The following is a 21819-nucleotide window of genomic DNA, read 5'->3' as shown; positions in this document are numbered from 1 at the left end:
AGGATGTACTTCCCTTACTTAGTTTCAGTTTTGGTGTCAATTTGGAAATCTTTGGACTCCAACACAGTTACAGCCATCATTTTCTTAGAGAGATTAAGGAGCAATAAAACTAATGTACAGAGCAACCTTTCCAAAAACCCATCTAGTTACATGATTCTTTGCATATCTATTCCCATCACTACTGATGTAAAAGGAGAAAAAGGACTCTCCTATCAGCCTGTTCCTGCTGTCTGATTAACTGGCAGCTATCACAGCTCTTCTTTTTCTCTGTTACAGTTTCATTTCCAGAGGAAAAAGCCCTGATGGATATTGAGCCTCTGGATTGTGGCACCACTGCAAATTAAATGAGGTTTCTGTTTATACCAAAGGGCCAGCACTACATCCTTAATCGGGCTGTCTGTTCTTTGGAAATCAGCAGATATTTTGCCTAAAAGCACCCAGCAGTGCAGTGTAACTCAGTAATAACTGTTTATTGGGGCTCAGGAGGGAAACCCCAGAAGAAAAACTCTAGGTGCAGTTATAAGCACTGGTGAGTGGTTGACTTCAGGGGGTTTCTTTTGCCTTCTGTTTTAAGATTCCCTGAACTTGATGAAGGCTCTCTCATTTAAAAGACAGAAAGACCTACAAATTAAGCAACATTTAGCTCCTAATGTGTGAAACTGCAATTTGCATACATCATGGCAGCTGCTGAGTTAGTCCTTATTACCTCTGCTGGAGTGTTAATTTAACCACAACTTTCTCATTTATTTAAATGGAAAAGCAGCGGGTTGCTGGCATGCCACATTATCTGTCAGGCAACCTGGGAATCAGTTGACAGAGCCAGAAAGAGATTTCAATTCAGAGGGGCTGCAGGGTGCTGCCTCCCGGACCTGTGGTCACAGACAAGCTCCAGATTGCCCTTGGCCTGCTCTAAAGGTCAACAACAACAAGGAAAAAACCCCAGATCAATATTGTATCTGGACTGCCAGAAGAGAATAGATAATACAATTAAGTTTGAAATCACTGTATTTCTGATTTTTTTGTCCCTATGTACCCACACTGGCACTGTTTATACAGATATGATAGCCAAAACACCATTACTGCTTCTGACAACAAATGGTTTGTAGAGCAGCCACTGTAATGTGGTCCAGACCCACCCAGAGAGCTGGAGGCACTGGGGCTCTCTGCCCAGCCAGGAGATGCCAACGCTGCCCACGCAGGACGTGCTGGGAGCAGGGAGCAGCTGTGGCGTGAGCTGCACTGCTGCTGTCACTCAGCTGATGCCACATGGATGAATGAACACTCCAGAACTACTCATGTTGGAGGTAAACATGAGATACCTGTTGCCAAACCAGAGGCTGCCCTCACTCTACAGGAAAGGAGGCTGAGGAGCCCCGAGAAAATGCTGAGAGATGAGAAGAGCAGTGGCCATCCTGGGGAGTCACCCATGGGCAGGGGGTCACCAAGCATGAGGGTCTCCTCTCCCAGGCCACGATGATGTGCCACCATTTAATGACACAGCTGTATTTTTCAGAGGAGAATGAGGTTTTGCTCTGAGCCATGCCAAGAGTGACAGAGATGGGCTCAGCTGAAAACCTTGGCTGCAATGTTTCAGTGGCAGAAAAGAAAAACCATGTCCTGATGCCCACCAGAGTTTAACTGAGCTGATGTAGGTCTCCTCTGAAGTTCAGCTAGAACTGACAGTGACTCATGGTCCCGCTCACGGCAAACCAGAGCAAAGCTTCACCCATGGACACTTTGTGTGCACCCACTCACCAGAACAGGTGTCCTGCGTTTGGTTGAAGTGTGAATGTTCTGTAGCTGTTCTCAAAGTCTGGACTGTGATTAACACACACTTGGAAACTGGTCAGACTTCCTCATAAAAAAAGGGCTATTTTCCCAATAAGTGAATCATTGAGAGTTGAGATTTAGAAAGGAATGTCTCTGCTCATGCAGCACCAGCATGCACTGTATGACTGCTGTCATGCAGAGACTGTTCTAAAACATTAAATCCAACACATATTTCCTAAACACTGATATATTTGCATTAAATGTGCCTTTTCTGTCTCTTTTCTGTCTCTATCAGCGTCTCTGATGCCTACTCCTTCTCGTTGTTTTAAAATACACTGTGCTAAAAGATCACACATTTGTTGAATTATCACAGATACTCTTCCCTTTGGTATTAGCTTAACAAAGTTCAGGAAAAACTTGTCTTCGCCCACATCTCAGCCATTCATTTTTATAATAAAAATCACCATGACAACAGATAATGATATCAGAATGAAAGGATTATGACTTAATTACATGAAGAAGGTGAAAATAGGCTTGGTTTATGGCAGAAAAAGCTTTTAATTCCAGCAAAAATATGGGGGGCACACACTCCATTTGTGACATCATGAAGCTGCTGAGAGCTGCCCAGGGGTTGCCCCACTGCATGACAGGGTGTCCCAGTTAATTCAGTGAAGTGCAAGAGAAATACATGTAATTTCATGAGCAATAAAGAGAAATTTGCCTTAAAATTGTTAGTGTTTTTGTGAAACAGGCTCATTATGGAAATTAGCAGAAGAAATGCACCCATAAAGGAAACGTAATTATTATTATGCTAGTGCACTGGTTTCATATAAATAAAATTAACTACATAAATGCTCCATTGATAACCAGCACCAAGCTATAAATTGTTCCAAGTTAGAGGAGAACAGGGCAATTTACAGGATATGGTCCATTTTTATCACAGCTGTGGCATTTCATCAACACACTGTTCTATCTTGGCTTCTGTGAGACCTGTGGTATCAGATTGGGTATTTTTATTTCTAAGATAAATCTGAACTTTTAATAAGAACAATCTGGGAGTTTAGACAACATATACCTTTGTAATCTTGTCTATTGAATTCTCTGATGAGAATAAACTTTCATCCCTGGGATTTTTTTTCCTAGTTTTGTTCGCAAATGTTATGAAATACGCTTTTAAAATAATGTACTTTAATTTTCCCTCTAAACCCAACAAACTGCTATTAGCAGTTGAACTTTTCTGCATGCTTCCTCTATGGCTTTTAGAAAAACTGAGTAATAAAATCATCAGACTAAAAATCTAGATAAGGAAATACATTTCATTTTCAATTTTCTCAGAAGCTATTACAATCAATCAACCAATTAGCATGGTGAATAAATAAATTAATGCCATTTAAAAAAGAACATTCTGAAAACCCCTTAATGTCTTTCTCAACTAAAAGTATTGGCTCAACATTAATCAATTTTATAACCCTAAATTCTGCTTAATCTTTTTTCCATCTTTGCTTAAACATATGGAAATAAAAATAGTGTATTACAGCCCTCCCTGTTCCTCTTTAATTTTCAGAGTAGAAGATCAGAGGAGCCCCACTATTCTAGACCAATTTAGTGGATCTGTTTCTGATCTACACCAGCACAAACAAAAAGATAGCCACAAAATATACAGCTAACACTTCAATTTGGTCAGCAATCCTTCTTTTGTGTACAGCTCCAGCCCTTGGGGGTCTCAAAGAAGGGCAGGAGGATCAGTTTGGGAAAATTTCTATCAGCTATGGAGACAGTGGCCTTGGTTTTGGAACTTACTTGAATAGGGCCAGCAAGCAACAGCACCTGCTGTGGTTGGGTAGCCACAGCTCAGAGGTAGGTGAGTGTTCCTGGGCTGGAACTGCTCCAGCCACCCAGGAACAGCTTCCACACAGAGATATTCCTCATTCTGTGCGAGTTCTGTGGGGGACATAACTCCTAAAAGTGCCCACCAACACCAACTGTGGCTGCACCAGCCCAAAGAGGAGCCTGGTGCTCTCTAGCACAGGCAGCACATGGACAGGGGCAAGGAGAACAGCTCCAGGCTGTGTCCTAATGTGCCCCTGTGCCTGACATTAGAGCAGCTCCTCATCCCAGCTGGGAGCCCAGTGCAGGGCTATTTATACTCCTGGCACCTCACTGTCACCAGAGCTCTGTGCTGCTGTGTGGGAGCTCTGCTTCCCTCTCCCATGCCCTCTCCCAGGCCCTCGCCGCTCCCAGCGTCGGAAAGGTACATGCAAATCCCATCCCCACTTGGACAGGAAAGGGAAGGGTGTTGGGTGTTGGGACAGATGAGCAATGTGGGATCACCAGGGCCAAGCTTGGTTTGGGTTGCTGGGTGCATGGGAGACTTGTGGGCAGGGATAACTGAATGTTTGTCTTGGGGAACCCTTAAAGGAGGAGCAGGAGCTCCTTACAGTGGAGCACAAACACAGGGCCAGCAGCAACAGGGGGAGGAGGCTTTAGGGACCCACTGTTGGTGCCAAAACTGAGCCCTCTCAGTTCCTTACAGTGCCTGCTGTCCACTTCATAAAGGAATTGTAAGAGATTCATTACAAAGTTAGGACAGGAAGCACTGATCAACATCAAACTGGGGGTCTGTTTGCAGCTGTATGTGGTTTGTCAGCATTGTGGAAACAGGATCAGCCAGTGGATGCAGAAATTTCAATGCCTGAGGTCTGTGCACAGTGGGGAGATTTCAATACTCCACAAACCTGCAAACATCTGGACTTACTTCCAGATAGAAAGCTCAGAGAAGCTCTTGCCTCTTCCATCAGATTATCTATACATGCCTGGGACTGCTCCCTGCCAAAGGGATGAACATTTTCAATATGAGGGTTCAGTAGGGATTGCAGATTTAGGAGATATTGAATGTGTGTGTCAGTGCAGGGGCCATTTTGGAGGTGGTGGTGTGTGTTGCTGCCATGGGTTGCTCTGAATTTTCCTTTCTGTGAATATGGACATACCCACATATTTGCTTGGTAGCAACTGAAATTGGAACTGGAGAAATTCAGTGGTAAGTTTGGATTTAAACAGTAATGAATGGAATCCTGACATCAAGTTTTAAGGGTTTACAATTTGCACTTTATTCTAACCTCACTGCTGAATGACAGGGTTAGTAAAGTTTTTACACACTAGCATTTGCTCACCAGAGGGATGCATGCTCCAGAGTGATGTAAATATTAGCAATTAGAGTTGGCAATCTTTTGTAAAAAGAGAGCTTAGTTTGCACAGTTACCAAGATATGTTTCTTCTAATTGTGATACAGTCCTGTTTACATTATATGATATAGTTGTTCTGGAAAGTGAGCCTTTCCTATACTGGCCAGCATATTTAGAGAAATGCAAAAAGAGAAACCCCTAAGGCCTTTGTCAGACTGCTTAAAGAGCTACTGAAATGCATTTTAGAAATACATTTTCCTTCTGCTGGCATCTGTCATTTTAAAAAACTTGTGCATCCTTCTTCTTTGAATGATCACGTTGCCATTTCTGTTAGTTTTTATATGCAAGAAAAGTGATCTGCATATGTGAATTGTAAAAGAAATGGGCTTGGTATGTACATCTTTAGCTTCTATTCTTCTCATAAAATTAATGCACATAATTGGCTCAGATTGAGGTTTTTGTTCATAGGTGTTTGTTTGTTAACAGAGCCACATTTTTCTACCTAAATTGTGGGATTCTTTCCACTGACTCCACTGAGCTTTGAACTAGACTAAGTCAGGTGAGGGCACATTCGAAAAGATGGCCCATATGGTCTTTCATTTCCAGCTGCTTTGATTTCTTTCCATTTCTTCATGAATCTATAACAGTTTAAAGAAAAAAAAATATGCCTGTTATTTGTTGAGATAGGATCAATATTAATCCAATCCCACATCTAGGCCTCTGTCTTGGCAGTAAACGGAGCTCAAACTGTCAAATCTTCCCAGAATCATAAACTACCCAAAGGCTTTGAAAACTGATCAAAGCATCTGCAGGTCTCCAATGGTCAATCATGCTCCCAAACACAGTTTTTGAAGCTTTGCAGACTGCTTAAAAAATCTCCCTGGTAGGTACCAAGTTTCTCCTAGCTCAGAGAACCTTACGGAGTCCCATTTTATTTTTACTTTAAATGAAGAGGAATGCAATGAGAAGGAAAATGAAGCTTCTGCAGAAAGGCCAGGCTGTGTCTGTTGCAGTCTGAGTGGAGATGACTGCAGGCTGAGCTGGAGTGGGATGCTTGGAGCAGCAGGGATGCAGGGGTGCACACAGGGGAACACAGTACAGCCACAGCTGCCGACATCTACAGAAGCAGCTTGTAGGTGAGCAGCCTGTCTCCCTGCACTGAGAGCCTCCTTTTGCACTACTTGCAGACTGTAACAAGCTAAGAAAGCTCCCATGAGCCTGCCTAGCAGCACATCCCAGCAAGAACTGGTTTCTGCTTGGATATAGTGAGAGCTCAGAGTGCCTTGACTCAGGCTTGTCGGTAACAGAAACAAGGAGCCACAGGTATGGAGGGAGAAAAGTAGTTAAAATCTCTCTCAGAAGGATTGTTAGACTTTATCTTCTATGGGCAAATGATGTCATCTGATCTGTAGTGTTAGTAGTTTCAAAACTTCAAAATTTCTCCTTCCCTGCCATAAATCAATTCAGATTAAATAAATAAATCAGTTCAGATCACCTGAACTGTACCTGCCATGGGGCTGATCCTGGGAGAATGAGAGGGCTGAGCAAGGAGAGTTCTTTCTGTGAGTTTCATAGAAGGTGATCCCATCATCTGGCAAATCTTTCAGAATTCCCTACGCTATTTAAAGCTGAAGTTTTAGAAGCGATGCAGACATTTCAGTTCTTACACTGCACAATGAGCTGAAGCAGGGGCTGGGCTTTTAACTTAATTAGATGCCTTTGAAAGCCTCAAAATCCTAATTTTCTAAGTAATTGGCAATGGACTGAATATGGAAAACTTCCAGAAGGGTACCCTGGCTGTTGGTAGCTCCAGTGATACTCGAAACAGATCCATGCATTGAATGCATAATTGTTACAGAGTACCGTCTTTTAGTCACACTTACCTGTGTGCCCATATGAACATAAATTTCCTAAAAATAATTGGTTGTTCTCCCACTTAATGTTCTGCCACAAGTCTGTATATTTTATCTGGACAGAATGGATGGAATTAATTCAAGAAATCATATCTCAGTCAAAGAAAGTAAGGATTCCCTGAAACTGTGAGTGACCTTTTCAGCAGAGATCTCCAGTCACAGAGTAGAGATGCTTCCCAGTCTGACCATCAATAACTATAATTTGAATCTGCTTTTTCAACCAGTTGGGCACCTAACTGATGTTGATTTAGTCTGTGGATTTCATCACAATTTGTCACATATAACCATATCAGTAGTCTTAAGATGAAGTATCTAATATACCCCCTATTATCCCTGAAAAAAATGAAGAAAATTAGATTGGATTTACACAACTTGTTCTTGATAAATAGGTGCCATAACTGCTTTTATCACCTTGTTACCCTCTAAATCCTTATAATTCAATCACATAATAATTTCTTCTGGTGCCTCTCCAGGTGTCAGAATTAAGAGAATTATTCCTATTATCCTATAGACATAGAAACATCTGTAATTCATTGGAAGCTTCCTTTATATGTCTTATTTTACCTTTTCCTTGTATCAAGATTAGCATTATTATTTTCACTTTTTGAGCACTGTGGGATCTCTTGCACAGTTTAAAATCTTGATCTTAAATGCCAGCACAGCCTTCATAATTGAACTCTGAGATTATAGTGTGATTATCATCTGGGCGCTGATTTCTGCCTCACTGTGGCTGTCAGCCAAATGTCATAATGCATACAATTAACAGATTTCCTTCTCAGCTTACTGATAACAAAGGAAGCACAAATAATTTATAGGCAGAGGCACTGGTTCTTTGATGTGATTGAACTCTGATCCTTTCAGCACCTGAAGGGAGGCCGCCTGAAGGTAGGGCAGCCTCATTAAGGCAAAGAAAAAGAGAAGAAAAAGCAGGGGGGGAAGAGGAGGATGCAGGAGGTGCCCCCCACGCTGGCTGCTGTGACCTCTGCTGGGCCAGGTCCTGCAGCTCCCACCCTCCCACCACGACATGGAAACAGGAGATTCCTCGGGAAAAGATGAAAAAAATCTATGTCCCAGACAAAAAATACAGACAAAATAATGTCTCTAATTACAGGGTAGCTTTTTTTTTTACCCCAGAGGTTGGGGGAAATTCCTGATGAGCTACTTCCATCTGGTTTACAGCCCCTTTGCACTGGGGCAGTTCAAAGAGCCTACAGTGTAACTGAGAATTGAGGACAGCATTTATTTATAGTTTGATAGCCTCATAAAAGCTGGAGAGCTGAGCTCACAGCAGTGTGCTTATTTATGTTTTAAACTGCTCATGCAGCATGCTACTGCCTTGCAAAGTGTATGCTGGAGCTCCTGCATACCATTATACATGGCTCTTCATAAGGTTCATGGCACAAAGGCAAAAAAAATAAAAAGGTGAAATTAGACTAACTAAATGGTTGATATAATAATTAAAGTAGAAGAGAGTACTGGAGAAAAATTAATAGCCCAGCTCTCAAATAAAGTAACATCCAATGGAGATTTGCACCTGAATCCATTTTTCACAGTAGGAGAAAAAATTATTCCAAAATTCTGCGTAAGACATAAACTTTCAGCTCCTGGTGATATTATAAAGGATTTGAACCTTGCGCTGGAAGTTTTATAATGAGAACCCAGTCTCTGACACAATCTCAGAGCAGTGTCTCACTGCAAATTATATTTGTATCACACTTATCCTCTCTTTTACCATCAATGTACCATCTTTTTCCCTCTGTAACCCAGAGGGAAGGCAAAGAAGTACTCTTTCATTATTACCCTTTAATAGTCTTTCCAGTGATATAAAGGAGAATATTAATATCCTTCCAATGACCTCACCTAAACACTGCTAAAAGCCAGGAGGGAAGTGACAAGTTTGCAGCTAAAGCACAGAGATGAATTTCTGAAGCTAATGAAAGGATTTCACCCCTGGGTTTTAATCCTGTTTCTCTTTTAACCTTTTAGCTTCAGTTTCCTCAGCTGTAGCATGGAGCAAGTAGACTCACATGCAAGTCAGCAGCACGATTTTGTTTTTTGATACAGTTCAGTCAGGAGCTGGCTGTGCTGTCAAAGCACAGAGGTAAAGAAGGTGTGTTCTGACAAAGAAAAGTGAATATTGTCTTCTTGCAGGTGTGAGGTAACCACTCCCTTCCTACAGCTCTGCCTGGGGAAGCAGCACTGCTCTGCAGAACTGAATGAGGTGGGTGAAGGCAGGTTGGAGGGCTGCAGTGATCCTGCCTGGGAGGTGCAGACTCTGCACAGGATGAGAGGATGGCTGGGTATGGACCAGGGCCAGGAGAAGGGGTGCACCCATCTGCTCCCAGGCTGCTGTTGCTGCTGGGGAGGGCACCCAGAGCAGACACAGCAGCTTTCAGCTGGCAGAGGAGACCACCTGCCCTGGGCGCAGACGGGCACTGCCCCTCCTTGCCTGGCAGTGGGTGTGGGCCTCGTCCATCAGATTATTAATACCTCAAATAGCACATAAATGGCTGCTGCTCTTAAGAAAGTTAAATTAACAGTGAAAGAAAACTTAAAAATGGCCAGCAAAGGAAATGAAACCATAACTCACTTCTACACACGGCTTCTTCTTGATCTGTAAAAAAGTCAGGGGGAAATGATGGTGATTAATTATCTCACTTGTTCTTTACATTAAAAATACACATTTTGACCATTATAGAAAAGCTGGGGGATGCATGAAGTTCTGACATCATAAAAGAGAAAGGAGGGAAGTTGATAATTTTGAAGGAAAAGTCATGATTAGTCAGATTGTGAAACAGGATTGGGGCTTGTTGGTGCTTACTAATACTTTCATACAGCTGGAGATGAGCAGCCTGGTTCAAGACTCTACAGCTCATCTTCTTTAAGATGTCTGTGCTTGTGGTCTTTGAGATGGTAACCACAATTTCTGAGGTATAGGGAGGCTCCTTTATCAAAATGCAGTGAAGATCAAATATTAAAAAAGTGATAAAATAACACTAGGGGAAAACAATAAATGTCTAATTGCCATGTAGGATAAAAAAAAGAACATCTCCTATCTCATGAAAGGCTTCTACTGACTGTAAAGGCTGCTCCACAGGCTGTCGATGCAGGATTAAGACTCATGTTTTCTCAAATGCAGTATTTAATTTCAAAGGAGACAGAAAGAAAAAAATCTAGATTTTTAAATACCATCTCTGTCTTTTTTGTACTAAACTTACTGTTTTGATTGAATTTTAGAAGTATCATAAGAGGAGCTCAGAGCTTGGCCCACATCCAAATGTTAGTGTTTAATCTTCCAAATCCCTTTTTAAAATCTGGTAATAACCCAGTTTCATTTCTTAGATTTGTTGCTTCTGGTTCCATATTAGGAATATGGAAAGAATTGATCAAATCAAGGAAATGCCAATCTTCAAACATGCTTGGCTTTTAAATTAGCACTCAAAGTGAGGAATCTACCTAACTTGTAGGATGATGAATAGTTCCAAGAACAACTGAACAGCTAAAAGAGTAGGTTTGAGTTTGGTGATAAAGCTGTAGATTTCCTTTCCACCTGGGAAATAACTGTAATATTTTTAAATATCTATCTTTCTAAATCTGTGGAAAAATCTGGACTGTTTGCAAAAAATACCTTTAGAGGAATTTCAAAGAATTTCATATACTCATTTTTTATGTTGATACATGTTTCTTTAATGAAACTAAGAGTTTGTGCTGCCAGGATTTGAGAAAACCAATTCAATCTGTGATACAAGCCCTTGATCCTGCAAATATTTAAGCTGCTGAGGAATGTTACTAATTTCAACAGTCTCATTAAGCACTATGTAGCATGTTTCCAATGTGTTTCAAATATGGTTATACCACAGCTTTAGGACTTGTTCGTGTACTGGTGATTCATGACACAAGTCCTTAATGCATTTCTAGAACAGAACTCTCTCATTACCATATTACAGCCAAAAACTGTGATAAGGACTGGTATCCCTCAAGTGGTGGTAAATGTCATTCTCCCACTGAAATTCTACACCTGTACCTCACATTCTGCAGAAAAAGATTCACAAAAGGATCTGTCTTCAAAAAAGATCCAACAAAAACCAAACAGAAATGAGACCACAAATTTCCTTTAATTCCCCCCTCATAAATAGAACTGGAGGGAGTATGTTAATAATTACAATTTAATTTAAAATGTCCCTTGAGCTTACAGTGAGTGGAACCAAAACTGTGACTCTGCAGCACATAAACATCCTGCTGAGGAGGACAGCTTGAAGGCTGGCCTCTGTTTACAGATCCTTTATCTATTCCAAAAGAAACCAGTAGCAACTTTGTAGAAACCAGTGACCTTTGCTTTGCTATGAGAGAGAAAAGAATCTGGCCAGTTGGATAAAGTGTCTTCCTGTCACTTCACTACCAGCCTTTGGGGGTAAATGCTGCCTCTACCCACAACACTGTGTTGACCTCTCAGCTCAATATTTATAGGCTCTCTATCAGGATCAGGGAAAAGAGGGAGGAGGCAGTTGAAAAAGGCTACTTTGAAAGGAAGTCTGTAATTGTCTTTAAATAATCACTGAACTTGGGGTAGGTATTCAGTACTGAAGGTCATTTGAAATGTTGATTTTTCTTATATTTTGTCTTGGAGGTCCTGAACCTGAGATCTCACCATAATTTTGCACAAGTTTTATACATTACTGGTTCATATCACACCATATAGATGACGAACTTTAGATAATTACAGAAATATTAATTTGCTCAATAGTTTGTTCTTATTGGACAATATTATGCTTCTAGCTCTAGAAACATTCCCAATGAAGACCTTGAGTTCTGAGGATATTTACAGAGAGGAAGTTTGGAGATCAACCATGAATCCCAAGGCAGAAGAGAAGAGGAAGCAGCGCCATAGCTTGACTTTATTGGAGCAAGTAAAGCGAATGAAGGAATCAACACAGATAATCGATGTGGTGCTGGTTGCAGAAGGCGAGAAATTCCCCTGCCATAAGGTGGTGCTGGCTGCCTTCAGTGCCTATTTCAAAGCCATGTTCACGTGTGGCTTGGCAGAGTGTGTGCAGAGGGAAGTGGTGCTGCATGACGTCTCTGCCGAGAGCGTGTCGGTGATCCTGCACTACATGTACAGCGCGGAGCTGCGCCTCACCAACCACAACGTGCAGACTGTCGCCCTCGCTGCCTACTTCATGCAGATGGAAGAGGTCTGCAATGCGTGTCAGAAGTACATGATGGACCATATGGATGCTTCCAACTGCTTGGGCATCTACTATTTCGCAAACCACATTGGGGCAGAAGATTTATGTGACCAAGCGAGGAAATACGTGTATCAGCATTTTGCTGAGGTGAGCTTGCAGGAAGAAATACTAGAGATCGAATTCCAGCAGCTGATGAATCTGATCAAATCAGATGATCTGAATATTTCCAGGGAGGAGAGCATTCTGGACCTCGTCATTAGATGGGTCAAGCACAGCAGAGAGTCACGTTTAGAACATCTTGTTGAGCTCCTCAAGCAAGTGCGACTGGTACTGGTCAGCCCCTCTTTTCTTGTGGAAGCCCGGAAAAGGAACACAATTATTCTGTGCAATTCAGAATGCAATGATATGTTTGAGGAAGCACTGAAAACCATCCAGCTGTCCAGCCACCCTTCCCTCAGCCTGCGATACGGCATGGAGACTACGGACCTCCTGCTCTGCATTGGCAACAACTCCCAAGGCATCAGGTCCAGGCATGGCAGCTATGCAGATGCCAGCTTTTGTTACGCTCCTGCCACACGAAAGACTTACTTCATTTCCTCCCCGAAGTATGGAGAGGGTTTAGGATGTGTTTGCACTGGTGTTGTCACTGAGAAAAATGATATCATTGTGGCAGGCGAGGCAAGCGCCGTCAAAATGTCTAGACAAAGGACCAGGAACATTGAAATTTATAGGTGTGTACCCTCTGTCAGAAATCCCCTAATTATTTAAAAATTTTAAATCTAAATAATGTCCCTGGGGACAAAAAAGAAAAAAGACCATTATACAAAGCATTTTTTACGTGATTTTTTTTCCTTAGAGATTTTGAATATTTTAATCAATTTGTCACTACTTATTTTCTTAGCTCCGAGTTATATACATAGAACCAAATCTTGATGCCTCTTCTCCTGAAAGAATGAAGAGTTACTCTTGTGGTATCTCCGAGCAAATGAGCTCAATTAAATCAGTGCATGTAGATTTTATATTCTCCTTACCCAAATCTTAGTAATTTCCTTGGATATCTCTTTTCTAGGTCACTAGCAGGGGGATATGAGCCAAGTGAACAATTCAATGAGCCCAGTAACACAGAGAAAACATGCTTCTCTGTTGATGCTGATGATAGTTGCTTCATAGATTAAAGATAATGATTGATAGCTCAAAAACCTCATTCTGTTTTTACTCATATCTTTTTCAGATGCACACATTTTAAAGAAAACCAGACATTTCCTGGATGAAAGATAAAATTTTAAAATGGTGACAGCATTTTCAAATGCAAATGCCTAAATCTGAGGAAATAAATTCATAGTGAGGCAGGTGAAGTGGCTTTCTTTTCAGCAGTACGGAGTCCTCACCGCTCCTGCTAATTTCAGCAGAAACTGTGATTGAGCAGCACATGCAGAAATAAGTGACTTCTTACCTTAATTAGGGTCAAATATCTTTGAAAGGACACCTAGGATTCCTCATACTAAAAATGTTGCAATCATTGGGCTTGATTTTATAACTTCTCTGTGAAGGAGAGAGCTCCTCTGGTCACTGTACTGAATAAACACTGACAATTAAAGGGGGTAACATTTCCAAACAGACTGATGGGACCCGGGTGAACCAGGGCATTGACAACTCTGGATTTTCCTACAGGTACCACCAGCGAGGAAACCACTTTTGGCACAGTCTGTGCACCACTGAGCTCCGTGAGCTCTACGCACTGGGCACTGCCCACAACGACCTCTATGTAATAGGAGGGCAAATGAAAGTGAAAAACCAGTATCTGGTCACAAACTGTGTGGAGAAGTATTCCATGGAGCAAGGCACCTGGAGAAGCACGGCCCCTCTGCCAGTTCCATTGGCCTGCCACATGGTGGTGACGGTGAAGGACAAGCTGTACGTGCTGGGCGGATGGACACCACAGGTTGAGAACTGTGCCCCTGTACCTGGCTTGTTTTGTGCACTAACAAGAGCTGCTGTGTCATTTTACAGTGCTTCTTGCATGGGAAGATACATCAGTGATAGCAGGAGAATGAGTTGCTCACATTCTTCTGATTAAACATGGTCTGTAGGAAAACCTAACAGGGTGAAGAAGAATAATATCCATCTATGCCATCCTCATTCAGCTTCAGGAAGGACAGTTTTTATTCACAGAGATACGGACAGGCAAGAGTTTAAAATACATTTCCTTTGTTATAGGTTCCATCCTTCCTAGTCCTTATTTACCATCTTCTTAATTTTTCTAGATATAATAAAAAATGGCATTTAATCATACAGGGACCCTTAACCGTGCCCTGTTTTTAAAAAGCATGTACACAGGTACACTTCAGGGACAGATTTATTTATGACATTTAAAGTTCACCTCAATTTCTCAGGAAGGTTTCTTGGTTAACTAAAGTTAATTTATTTTATTTTCATTGCATTGCATTTTAAATGAAAAGTCAAAGCATTCTCTGGGAAACAGAGTCGTTTAACCAATCTATTTATTTATTTCTGTTGCATTGCTTGGCTATGTAAAGTTTTTACAGGGATTTTCAGCAGGGCCATGGATACATGTTCAGTAGTAGAGAGACTATACAGGGCTATGTTACAAGGAAGATGGATGTCAAGGGCCGTGCTCATTCTCTCCAGTTGCTCCCAGTGCAAAATATCTTTTTTTAAGAGTCTAGCCCACTTTTATTTATTGCTTTGTGAATTTTAAATCTGAGTGCTCAGGGAAAAGCCTCACATTCACTTGACAATGAAGTGGAGCATCTGTAACCCTCGTTGCAACATGTTCAGACTGTCATCACAACTCAATGGTTTCTGCCCTCTTGAAATAAATTATTGTTTAAAGTATTTAAAAGTGAGATGCATTCAGCTAACAAGACCTCCACATCTCTGAATATTTTGAGTGCAGGAGTCCCCAGGGATGCAACAGAAAGATCACAGAATATTTCTGATACAGAAACAACTGTGCAAGGGTATGTCTTATGCGAAGAACTAAAATATGAAAACATTTAACATAGAAACAATCTGTCTGTTAAAAAAAAAAACTTGAACTGAAATATATGTCATATAACAAAGATAGATGTTGAAGGCAGACAACCAGCTTTGTTAAGCTTTTTTCCAGAACAGATTGTGAGAAGGAAAAGTGGCTTAGAAGCACAAGTCAGGAATATTGAGCCAAGAATAATTTTTTAAAACCCACCTGAAGTGGGTACCTGCCTACCAGTGCTATCAGTAACAGTGCATGGGCGTCTGAGTTTATATAGAAATAGGTTTGAGATGAGCAGATTAACAGCAATTGATCAAAACCCACAGCTTTGTAAGATTATGGCGTACCTGCACAGACCAGAATAAATTAGCTAAAGCTCTCAAAAAAGTGCTTTAAGACCAGCACTAGAGAGTGCTGAATTCTTCTGGTACCATCTATCCTCTCCCTGACAGATGCAGTGATTGTATATGTGGGGTTTCCACAGCTGCACTAGGAAAGCAAAAGAGCTGGCCAAGCCAGGGGCTGTCCCTGTGCTGGAGCAGCACTGAATGTTCTGTCAATCCTGAACAAACACTAACAACAGCATTAACAGAGTGCCCTAAATGCATGTGTCCATTACAGGACAGAGATAAATACATGTTCCCTTCCCATTCAGGCTTTGTAATTGAAATAAGACAAGACAAAGTCAAGCCAGGACATAAAATGACAGCTTAGGAGGGCAAGGGCTCGCTCACAACAGCGCTGCTCTACTCAGCATTGCTCTGGCCCCTGATGCCAGTACAGTTAAAACCCAAAGTGACTCCAGCCTTGGTAACTGGGGACTGTTAAAATGGAAGAAAGTGTTTGGTGAGGCTGAGAGGAAGATTTCAGATCTTCAGAGAAGATCTTCAGAGAAGGGCTGCTGGAAGTTATGTTTTCTGTACACAGAGAGAACAGGGTGCACTCCAAAAAATGAAGTTGCATGTGAATTTGCAGCATGTCAAGTGGTGTCTTCTCCTAAGTACATGTTTAGTCTGTGCTGAAAATACACAGCTTTCAAATACCCCTCTTTCAGTGAATAAATTAGTGTTTCACACTTACCACAGAGAAAGAACATGCCCCGGGCACTTACAGGGAATAACCAAGGGGCTTTATATTTACTCTCTAGTTTGCCTCTTATCTTGTCCATGACATTAGTGTTAGAAAGGTCTTTTGGGAATAAAAAAATTACAAGAAAACAAGGACACATGTAACACCATCACAAGCAAGCAAAGCATTTCTCTCCTTCTCACTCTCTCTATGTGAAAACTTTCATCCCAAAATATTTCAGAATCCTCCCTCCACATCCTACTGCTAACATTCAAGGGTGTTGTACCCAGAAAACAGGATCTGAATTCCCTGCATTGTATAAGACAGGCAGAGAAGGGGGAAGAAGATTAGAGAGAACAAGAGGAGTAGGAGTGAGTATAAAAAGTGTTATGGCAGCAAAGATATAGCAAGGGGGTTAGGAGCTTATAATGAAAACTATTGAAGCTACAGCTGTTGAACATCACTGTGGATAGGCTGACTAAATAAACATGCACATGTTTATTAGGATAAGATAGATAAATAAATACATATATATATATATATATACACATATATATATATATATATAACTAAGAAAGGCCGGCAAAGTACCTGACTGAGACCCATGGTATAGTCTGAGTAACAGTGGAAAGAGATTTCAACATTTAGCAGGAATAAAACAATAGACTGATTTTCCCTCATTTTTATTAGGACTGTAGAGCAGCCTAACAATAATATAATAACCAGTACAGTGGAAGGGGGTATGTTCTTCCAGAGCTGAGAACCTTAACCCTGAATGTACTGTTAGTACCAAATCCTTGGCTTTATTCCTGCAGGATATAGATAGCCTCTTATTCCTTTGCCTTCTACAGCAGGCTCCCAGCCACCAGCCATGGGTGCTGCTAAACCCTGGGGAGTACAATCCCCTGCAGCTGTAATCGATGTGTTTATGCTATTTATCTGCCGAGCTGTCTGCTGTGATTAATTGCCTGCAGGCATGTGTGGAGGGCTCCAAATGTTGTATTATTATATGGCTGTCATATTTCATACAGATGGATCTGCCTGACGAGGAGCCGGATCGATTAAGTAACAGAATGTTTCAGTACGACCCGGGCCAAGACAAATGGGTGGAAAAAGCTCCAATGAAGTTCTCCAAGTACCGCTTCAGCACAGCCGTAGTCAACGGGGAGATTTATGTCTTGGGTAAGAGGAAACAGATTTTTAACAGATAGCACCATGACTTTTTCTTCTTCGCAGCAATTTGCCTTTGTGAAGTGAAATATCTCACCCTTTGTTACGTACCGTAGGACAAAGTACCTCGTACTAAATGGAGAGTATTTTTCTAAAGTTATTTGTTCTCCACATGATTTCTTCCTTCTGTAATTTATGTAGATTAAATTATGTGAATGTGTAGTGTTCTGGATTTGAGAAACAAAGATACTTCACTTTTTCAGACATTTTCCTTTAGGGTATCAGTATGTGCCATAAATAACAATGAATTTTAAAAAGTGAGTAGACAAGTCTTGAAGCACCACTTCACAGGTGAGCAGTGAAATGCTGAAGATTATATGCAGCATCATGAAGGAAAGGCATACGGTCAAAGAGAATTTTGATTTTCCAAAACCAACATCATGAGTGTCTCCTGATAAAACTCAGTGAATTCTTCTCTTTACCTACCTCAACACAGCATGCTTTTTCAAAAAAAAAATAAATCTAAATATTTCCTTTTTTCTAATTTTGATTGAATCCTTTCTGGTTTTGTGAAACAGTACTTTGAACAAATCAGTTCATTAATCTCCTACCTACCCCCAAAATCTTTTGTCCCTTAGTGTGGATAAATATATGGCTGGAAAATTCTTGGAGAAGCAGGGAAAGAAGTTCATCCAGTCAATCTACAGGTGGGCTGTGAGAGATTCATGCCCTTCCATGCTCCCATGGTCTCATGGGCAGCTTTAGGCATGAAGAAAGCAGAAATTCTATCAGGACCACAGGACATTTCAATCCCTTCTGCTTCAAACTGTCCCTCCTTACAAGCTTATCAAAGTGAACACAAAAATACAGTGTTGTCAGCTTAATACACCTCCTGTATCAGGGTGCTCTGGCTTTGTCTGGGTTGTTTCAGAGCAGGGATAAAGCAGAGTTTGTTCCTGGCTCATAAAACAGAAGGTGTGTTGTGGAGGGGGGATATGCAGGAAAGGTGTCTTTGAAGCAGAAGAGGCAAGTGGCTCTAATGCTGCATTTGTCTTCTTTTAGAGAAACCTCTTTCTCTTAAGTGGTTTGAGAGAGGCCCATAGGTACAACCAGGAGGAGGGGTGAAAGAAGCCCATATGGAAAAGTGAGTTTTGCAAACAGAAAGTCATGTCGCTCTTGTCAAAGGTTAGTGACAGAGAATGTTGGTGTGCTGTTAAATAATGAGAGTGTTGGCTGCCCAGGTTCAAAGGTGCTTTGAAAATGTGGAGAGTTCGTGCTCTGTAAAAGGTTAAATACATATAATTATTTATACTGGCACTGATGCTCTAATGGGGCAGCAGAAGCAGCTGGAATAGCTGGGAAGAGAAGAGCAGCATTCATGTGTTTCAGTAAGAAGTGCTCCGAGATCAAGACCTCAAAGGCTGTGATGACACAGGGAGTCAGGGAGCAAAGAAAAGCAGCCACCTTGGGATGCATGTGGTGAAACAAATTGTCAGTCTTCTTCACAGCAAGCCTGACACTGGCACAAGGAAAAGGAGTGGCAGCTAATGGGGAAAACAGCTTCCATTTTCTTCCCTCAAAACCTCACAAAGCAGGAAGCACATGTGAGCGATTACAGTAATGAAATATACAGATTGAACACAAAATACAGCCTTAAATCTGAAAAATGCCTGTTTAAATGACATGAGGAAAGCTCATGGTCTCGTGGACCTTCAGAAGCATTTTGCTAATTAAAAATAAAAAAAGCCTTGGTTTTGTATGTGTAGCAGCCAGTGCTGCAGTATTCAGGGGACTGAACACTAACTTGAATTCTTTCTTACCTGCTGGCTAATACCAAAAATTCTCTGTGTATGGGAGAAAAAATCTTTGCTATAATCTGATCCGCACATAGGTGGTAACAGGGTTTTGCTCTGTCTCCATCATTCTGCTGCTTCACACACCTTCCCATGGCAGTCTTTATTTGAGCCTATTCCTAAGAGAACCAATGCACTTTACAGTTTGCTGCATTGGACCCTTCACTCTCACCACTAAGTCTAACTAAACATTCATAAAGGCAGTGTTTGTTCTCAATTTTAACAGTATAGATCTGGGGTAATTCCACTGTAATGGACAAACTTGCTCATGATTTATACCAAGGGTAACGAAGCTCACACACACTGCTCCAAGCAGCAGATTTTTGAGAAAGATTGGTCTATTTTTACCATTACATTTCTGAGCCTGCCTCCCTTCTGATGCTCTGCCCACTCAAGGTGTAACTGCAGCAAGTGCAGACACGGGTGAGTTACCATCAGGTAGCAGGAATATCAGTTGCAGAGAAGACATTTTGACCTAGGTCTGGGCTGCTTTCACAAACTCCTCATTGCCAGTTTTCACAAACCTTGTAAGAATTTTAACATCCGTAAATCTGAAAAATTTAGTTGAAACTGGCCAGCAGGCACAAAAGCTATGCAGGGTAGAGAAAAAGATGTAAATGTAGATAGAGAACACACATATAGTTAGAGGAATTGCATAAGTCTTGTTTTCTTGGGAAGTCAAATAATATTCCAGCTTATTAATTTTTTAATTGAAAGACAAGTCTGAGCCAAAAATGATTGGTCAACAAATTCTGCCTTTGAATATGCTAGTTTAAATCCACCTACAAAAGTATGGATGGAAACAGAGATTTATCTGTTAAAAGACAACATGGTTGTTAAATGTTAACCATCACTGTCATGATCATGAAAACTCTGTGGAGTGTTTAAAGCATTTTCCAAGACCTCTCAAAGTGATGAAGCAATTTCCAAATGAGCTCTGGCTGGAAACAGCAATACAGCCATGATATTGGCATCTTACTCCACAGGCACCACACGTGGCCTCATCTCCAGCTGTAAACTCACAATTGCCAACTGGAATTAAACCTCACACAGAAAAGCCATGTTCCAGTTTATCCGTGGTGACAGGTTCTTGTCACCTTGTGTGTTCTGTGGCTGCTGGGCTGTGAGGTGGGCCCAGCTCCCCTTTGGACACAATGGCATTGGTAACCCCAGCTGGGGAAATGGACAATTCATGGCATTGAGAGGAAAGCAGTGAAAGAGTTCCTGATCTGGCTGATGTGGTACTTGATCGTGCAGGTGATGTTCAGGAGAGAATGGGAATGGAAAGAATAGAGGTTGACACTGACAGAGCAAAGAATAGCAACTGTCATGAGGGTAGTAAAACCACTTCAGGTTCCCCAAAGCTATGGATCCCTTGGACATCACCCTGCTTCATAAGGAGTGTCAGGTACTCTGGGAGTCTAGGAAGACCCTATCAAGGGTGATTTGTGCAAAAAAGACACATTCTGAAGAGGATCATAGGTTGTTCTCTAGTGTAGTGGCCTCAGAGACAGCTCAGGCATAATGACTAAGCCTTTGTGCTATAGATGAGAGGGACTTTAATTGAGTCTCTGCTATTGCTATTGATACCCTGCCCAATCCTAATGGGAATTTCTCATGGTGAAGTGTGTGTGCTCAGAACCTGGACATCTATCAGGCTCCTGTGCAGCCCCAGTCAGGGGACACTCAGTGAAGGGCTGTTCAGAAGCATGGAATGGCACTGCTTGGATTCCCAGAGATATCCCCCACTTCTCCTACTATTCTTGTTCCTTTTGGGGTGCACCATCTCCACAGCATCCTGCAGTCTGCAGCCAGCTAAGGAGATCCACTGGAGCCTGATGGAGGCAGAGGAAGGAAAGGAAGGGAGGCAAGGTGGAAACAGGTAAATGCAAGATATCTTCTGTATGCCTGGAGGACCACATCCTGCTTCCCAGGAATAAATATATGAAATAGAGATAGGTCTAGCTGGGCACATAGAGATGCAGAGAGATAAGATTTTTTTCAAATAAGTCTTGAAAACAAAGTCCTTAAATGAAGTAAGGATGTCAGCTCCTTCCAGTAGGATCCCTTACACAGGTGTTAGCAGATTGAGGGACTCTAGGGCATAGATGAAAAATGCAGAGAAAGTTGATCCTGTCTAATGTCTGTGATGTATAAATGCAATTTCTATCATAAACAAGAAGCAGAAAGAATTGATGGAATACTAGAGTTGAATAAGGTGAAGTAGCAGATTCTTTGATAGATAAGTCTAATCTTTGTTTTCATCCATGTAGGTGTAAATCTGTAGTAAGTAGTCTGCTGATGGCAGTTGTGTTGTGTCAAGATCACTTTATTCTCACCCAGATCAGAAACTGATGCTTAGCCTTTGAAGTGTTAATTTCTGAAAAGTCCTATTGGCTCAGCACAGAGTATGTAGCCACTGTTCAAAAACCCTTCCCAGACTAATTGCCAGCTCCAACATGTAAAACCCTAATGACTTAAATGGAATTATTCTGGAGTCACGCTGATGGAAGGAAAATGAGAAATAGATCAGAGTTTTTGGTCTGAGTATTGTTCAAGAACCTGTACAGTGTGTCTTAATCAGCAATCCTGCAACATAATTGTCTGTTTGTTGTCTAATGTTCCTAGAGAATCTCATGCTATTTATACACCATACATAATCCTCATAAGTAAATGAACAGC

General features: G+C 41.4%; 2 protein-coding genes across 5 annotated transcripts in view; one reads left to right on the top strand and one right to left on the bottom strand.

Moving 5' to 3' along the window:
* The window catches only part of MGLL (monoglyceride lipase), a 102013-nt gene that overhangs the window by 72924 nt on the left and 7270 nt on the right, over nt 1-21819 (bottom strand). The gene's annotated exons all lie outside the window — the stretch shown is intronic.
* The window catches only part of KBTBD12 (kelch repeat and BTB domain containing 12), a 40054-nt gene continuing 22161 nt past the window's right edge, over nt 3927-21819 (top strand). The window contains exons 1-5 of one of the 4 annotated variants that reach the window (XM_058845463.1): nt 3927-4021; nt 9017-9086; nt 11648-12782; nt 13723-13993; nt 17146-17296. In XM_058845463.1, coding sequence (XP_058701446.1) covers nt 11659-12782; nt 13723-13993; nt 17146-17296 — 1546 coding nt within the window. In that variant the 5' untranslated portion in view covers nt 3927-4021; nt 9017-9086; nt 11648-11658. Of the gene's footprint in view, nt 4022-9016; nt 9087-11641; nt 12783-13722; nt 13994-17145; nt 17297-21819 lie in introns of all 4 variants that reach the window. The other 3 variants (XM_058845464.1, XM_058845462.1, XM_058845461.1) reach the window with 3 other exon arrangements.

Source organism: Poecile atricapillus, chromosome 9 (assembly GCF_030490865.1).
Source record: "Poecile atricapillus isolate bPoeAtr1 chromosome 9, bPoeAtr1.hap1, whole genome shotgun sequence".
In the NCBI taxonomy this organism is placed as follows: domain Eukaryota; kingdom Metazoa; phylum Chordata; class Aves; order Passeriformes; family Paridae; genus Poecile; species Poecile atricapillus.
Note: the sequence above shows the minus strand (reverse complement) of the source record. Positions and strands in the feature narration are given on the sequence as shown.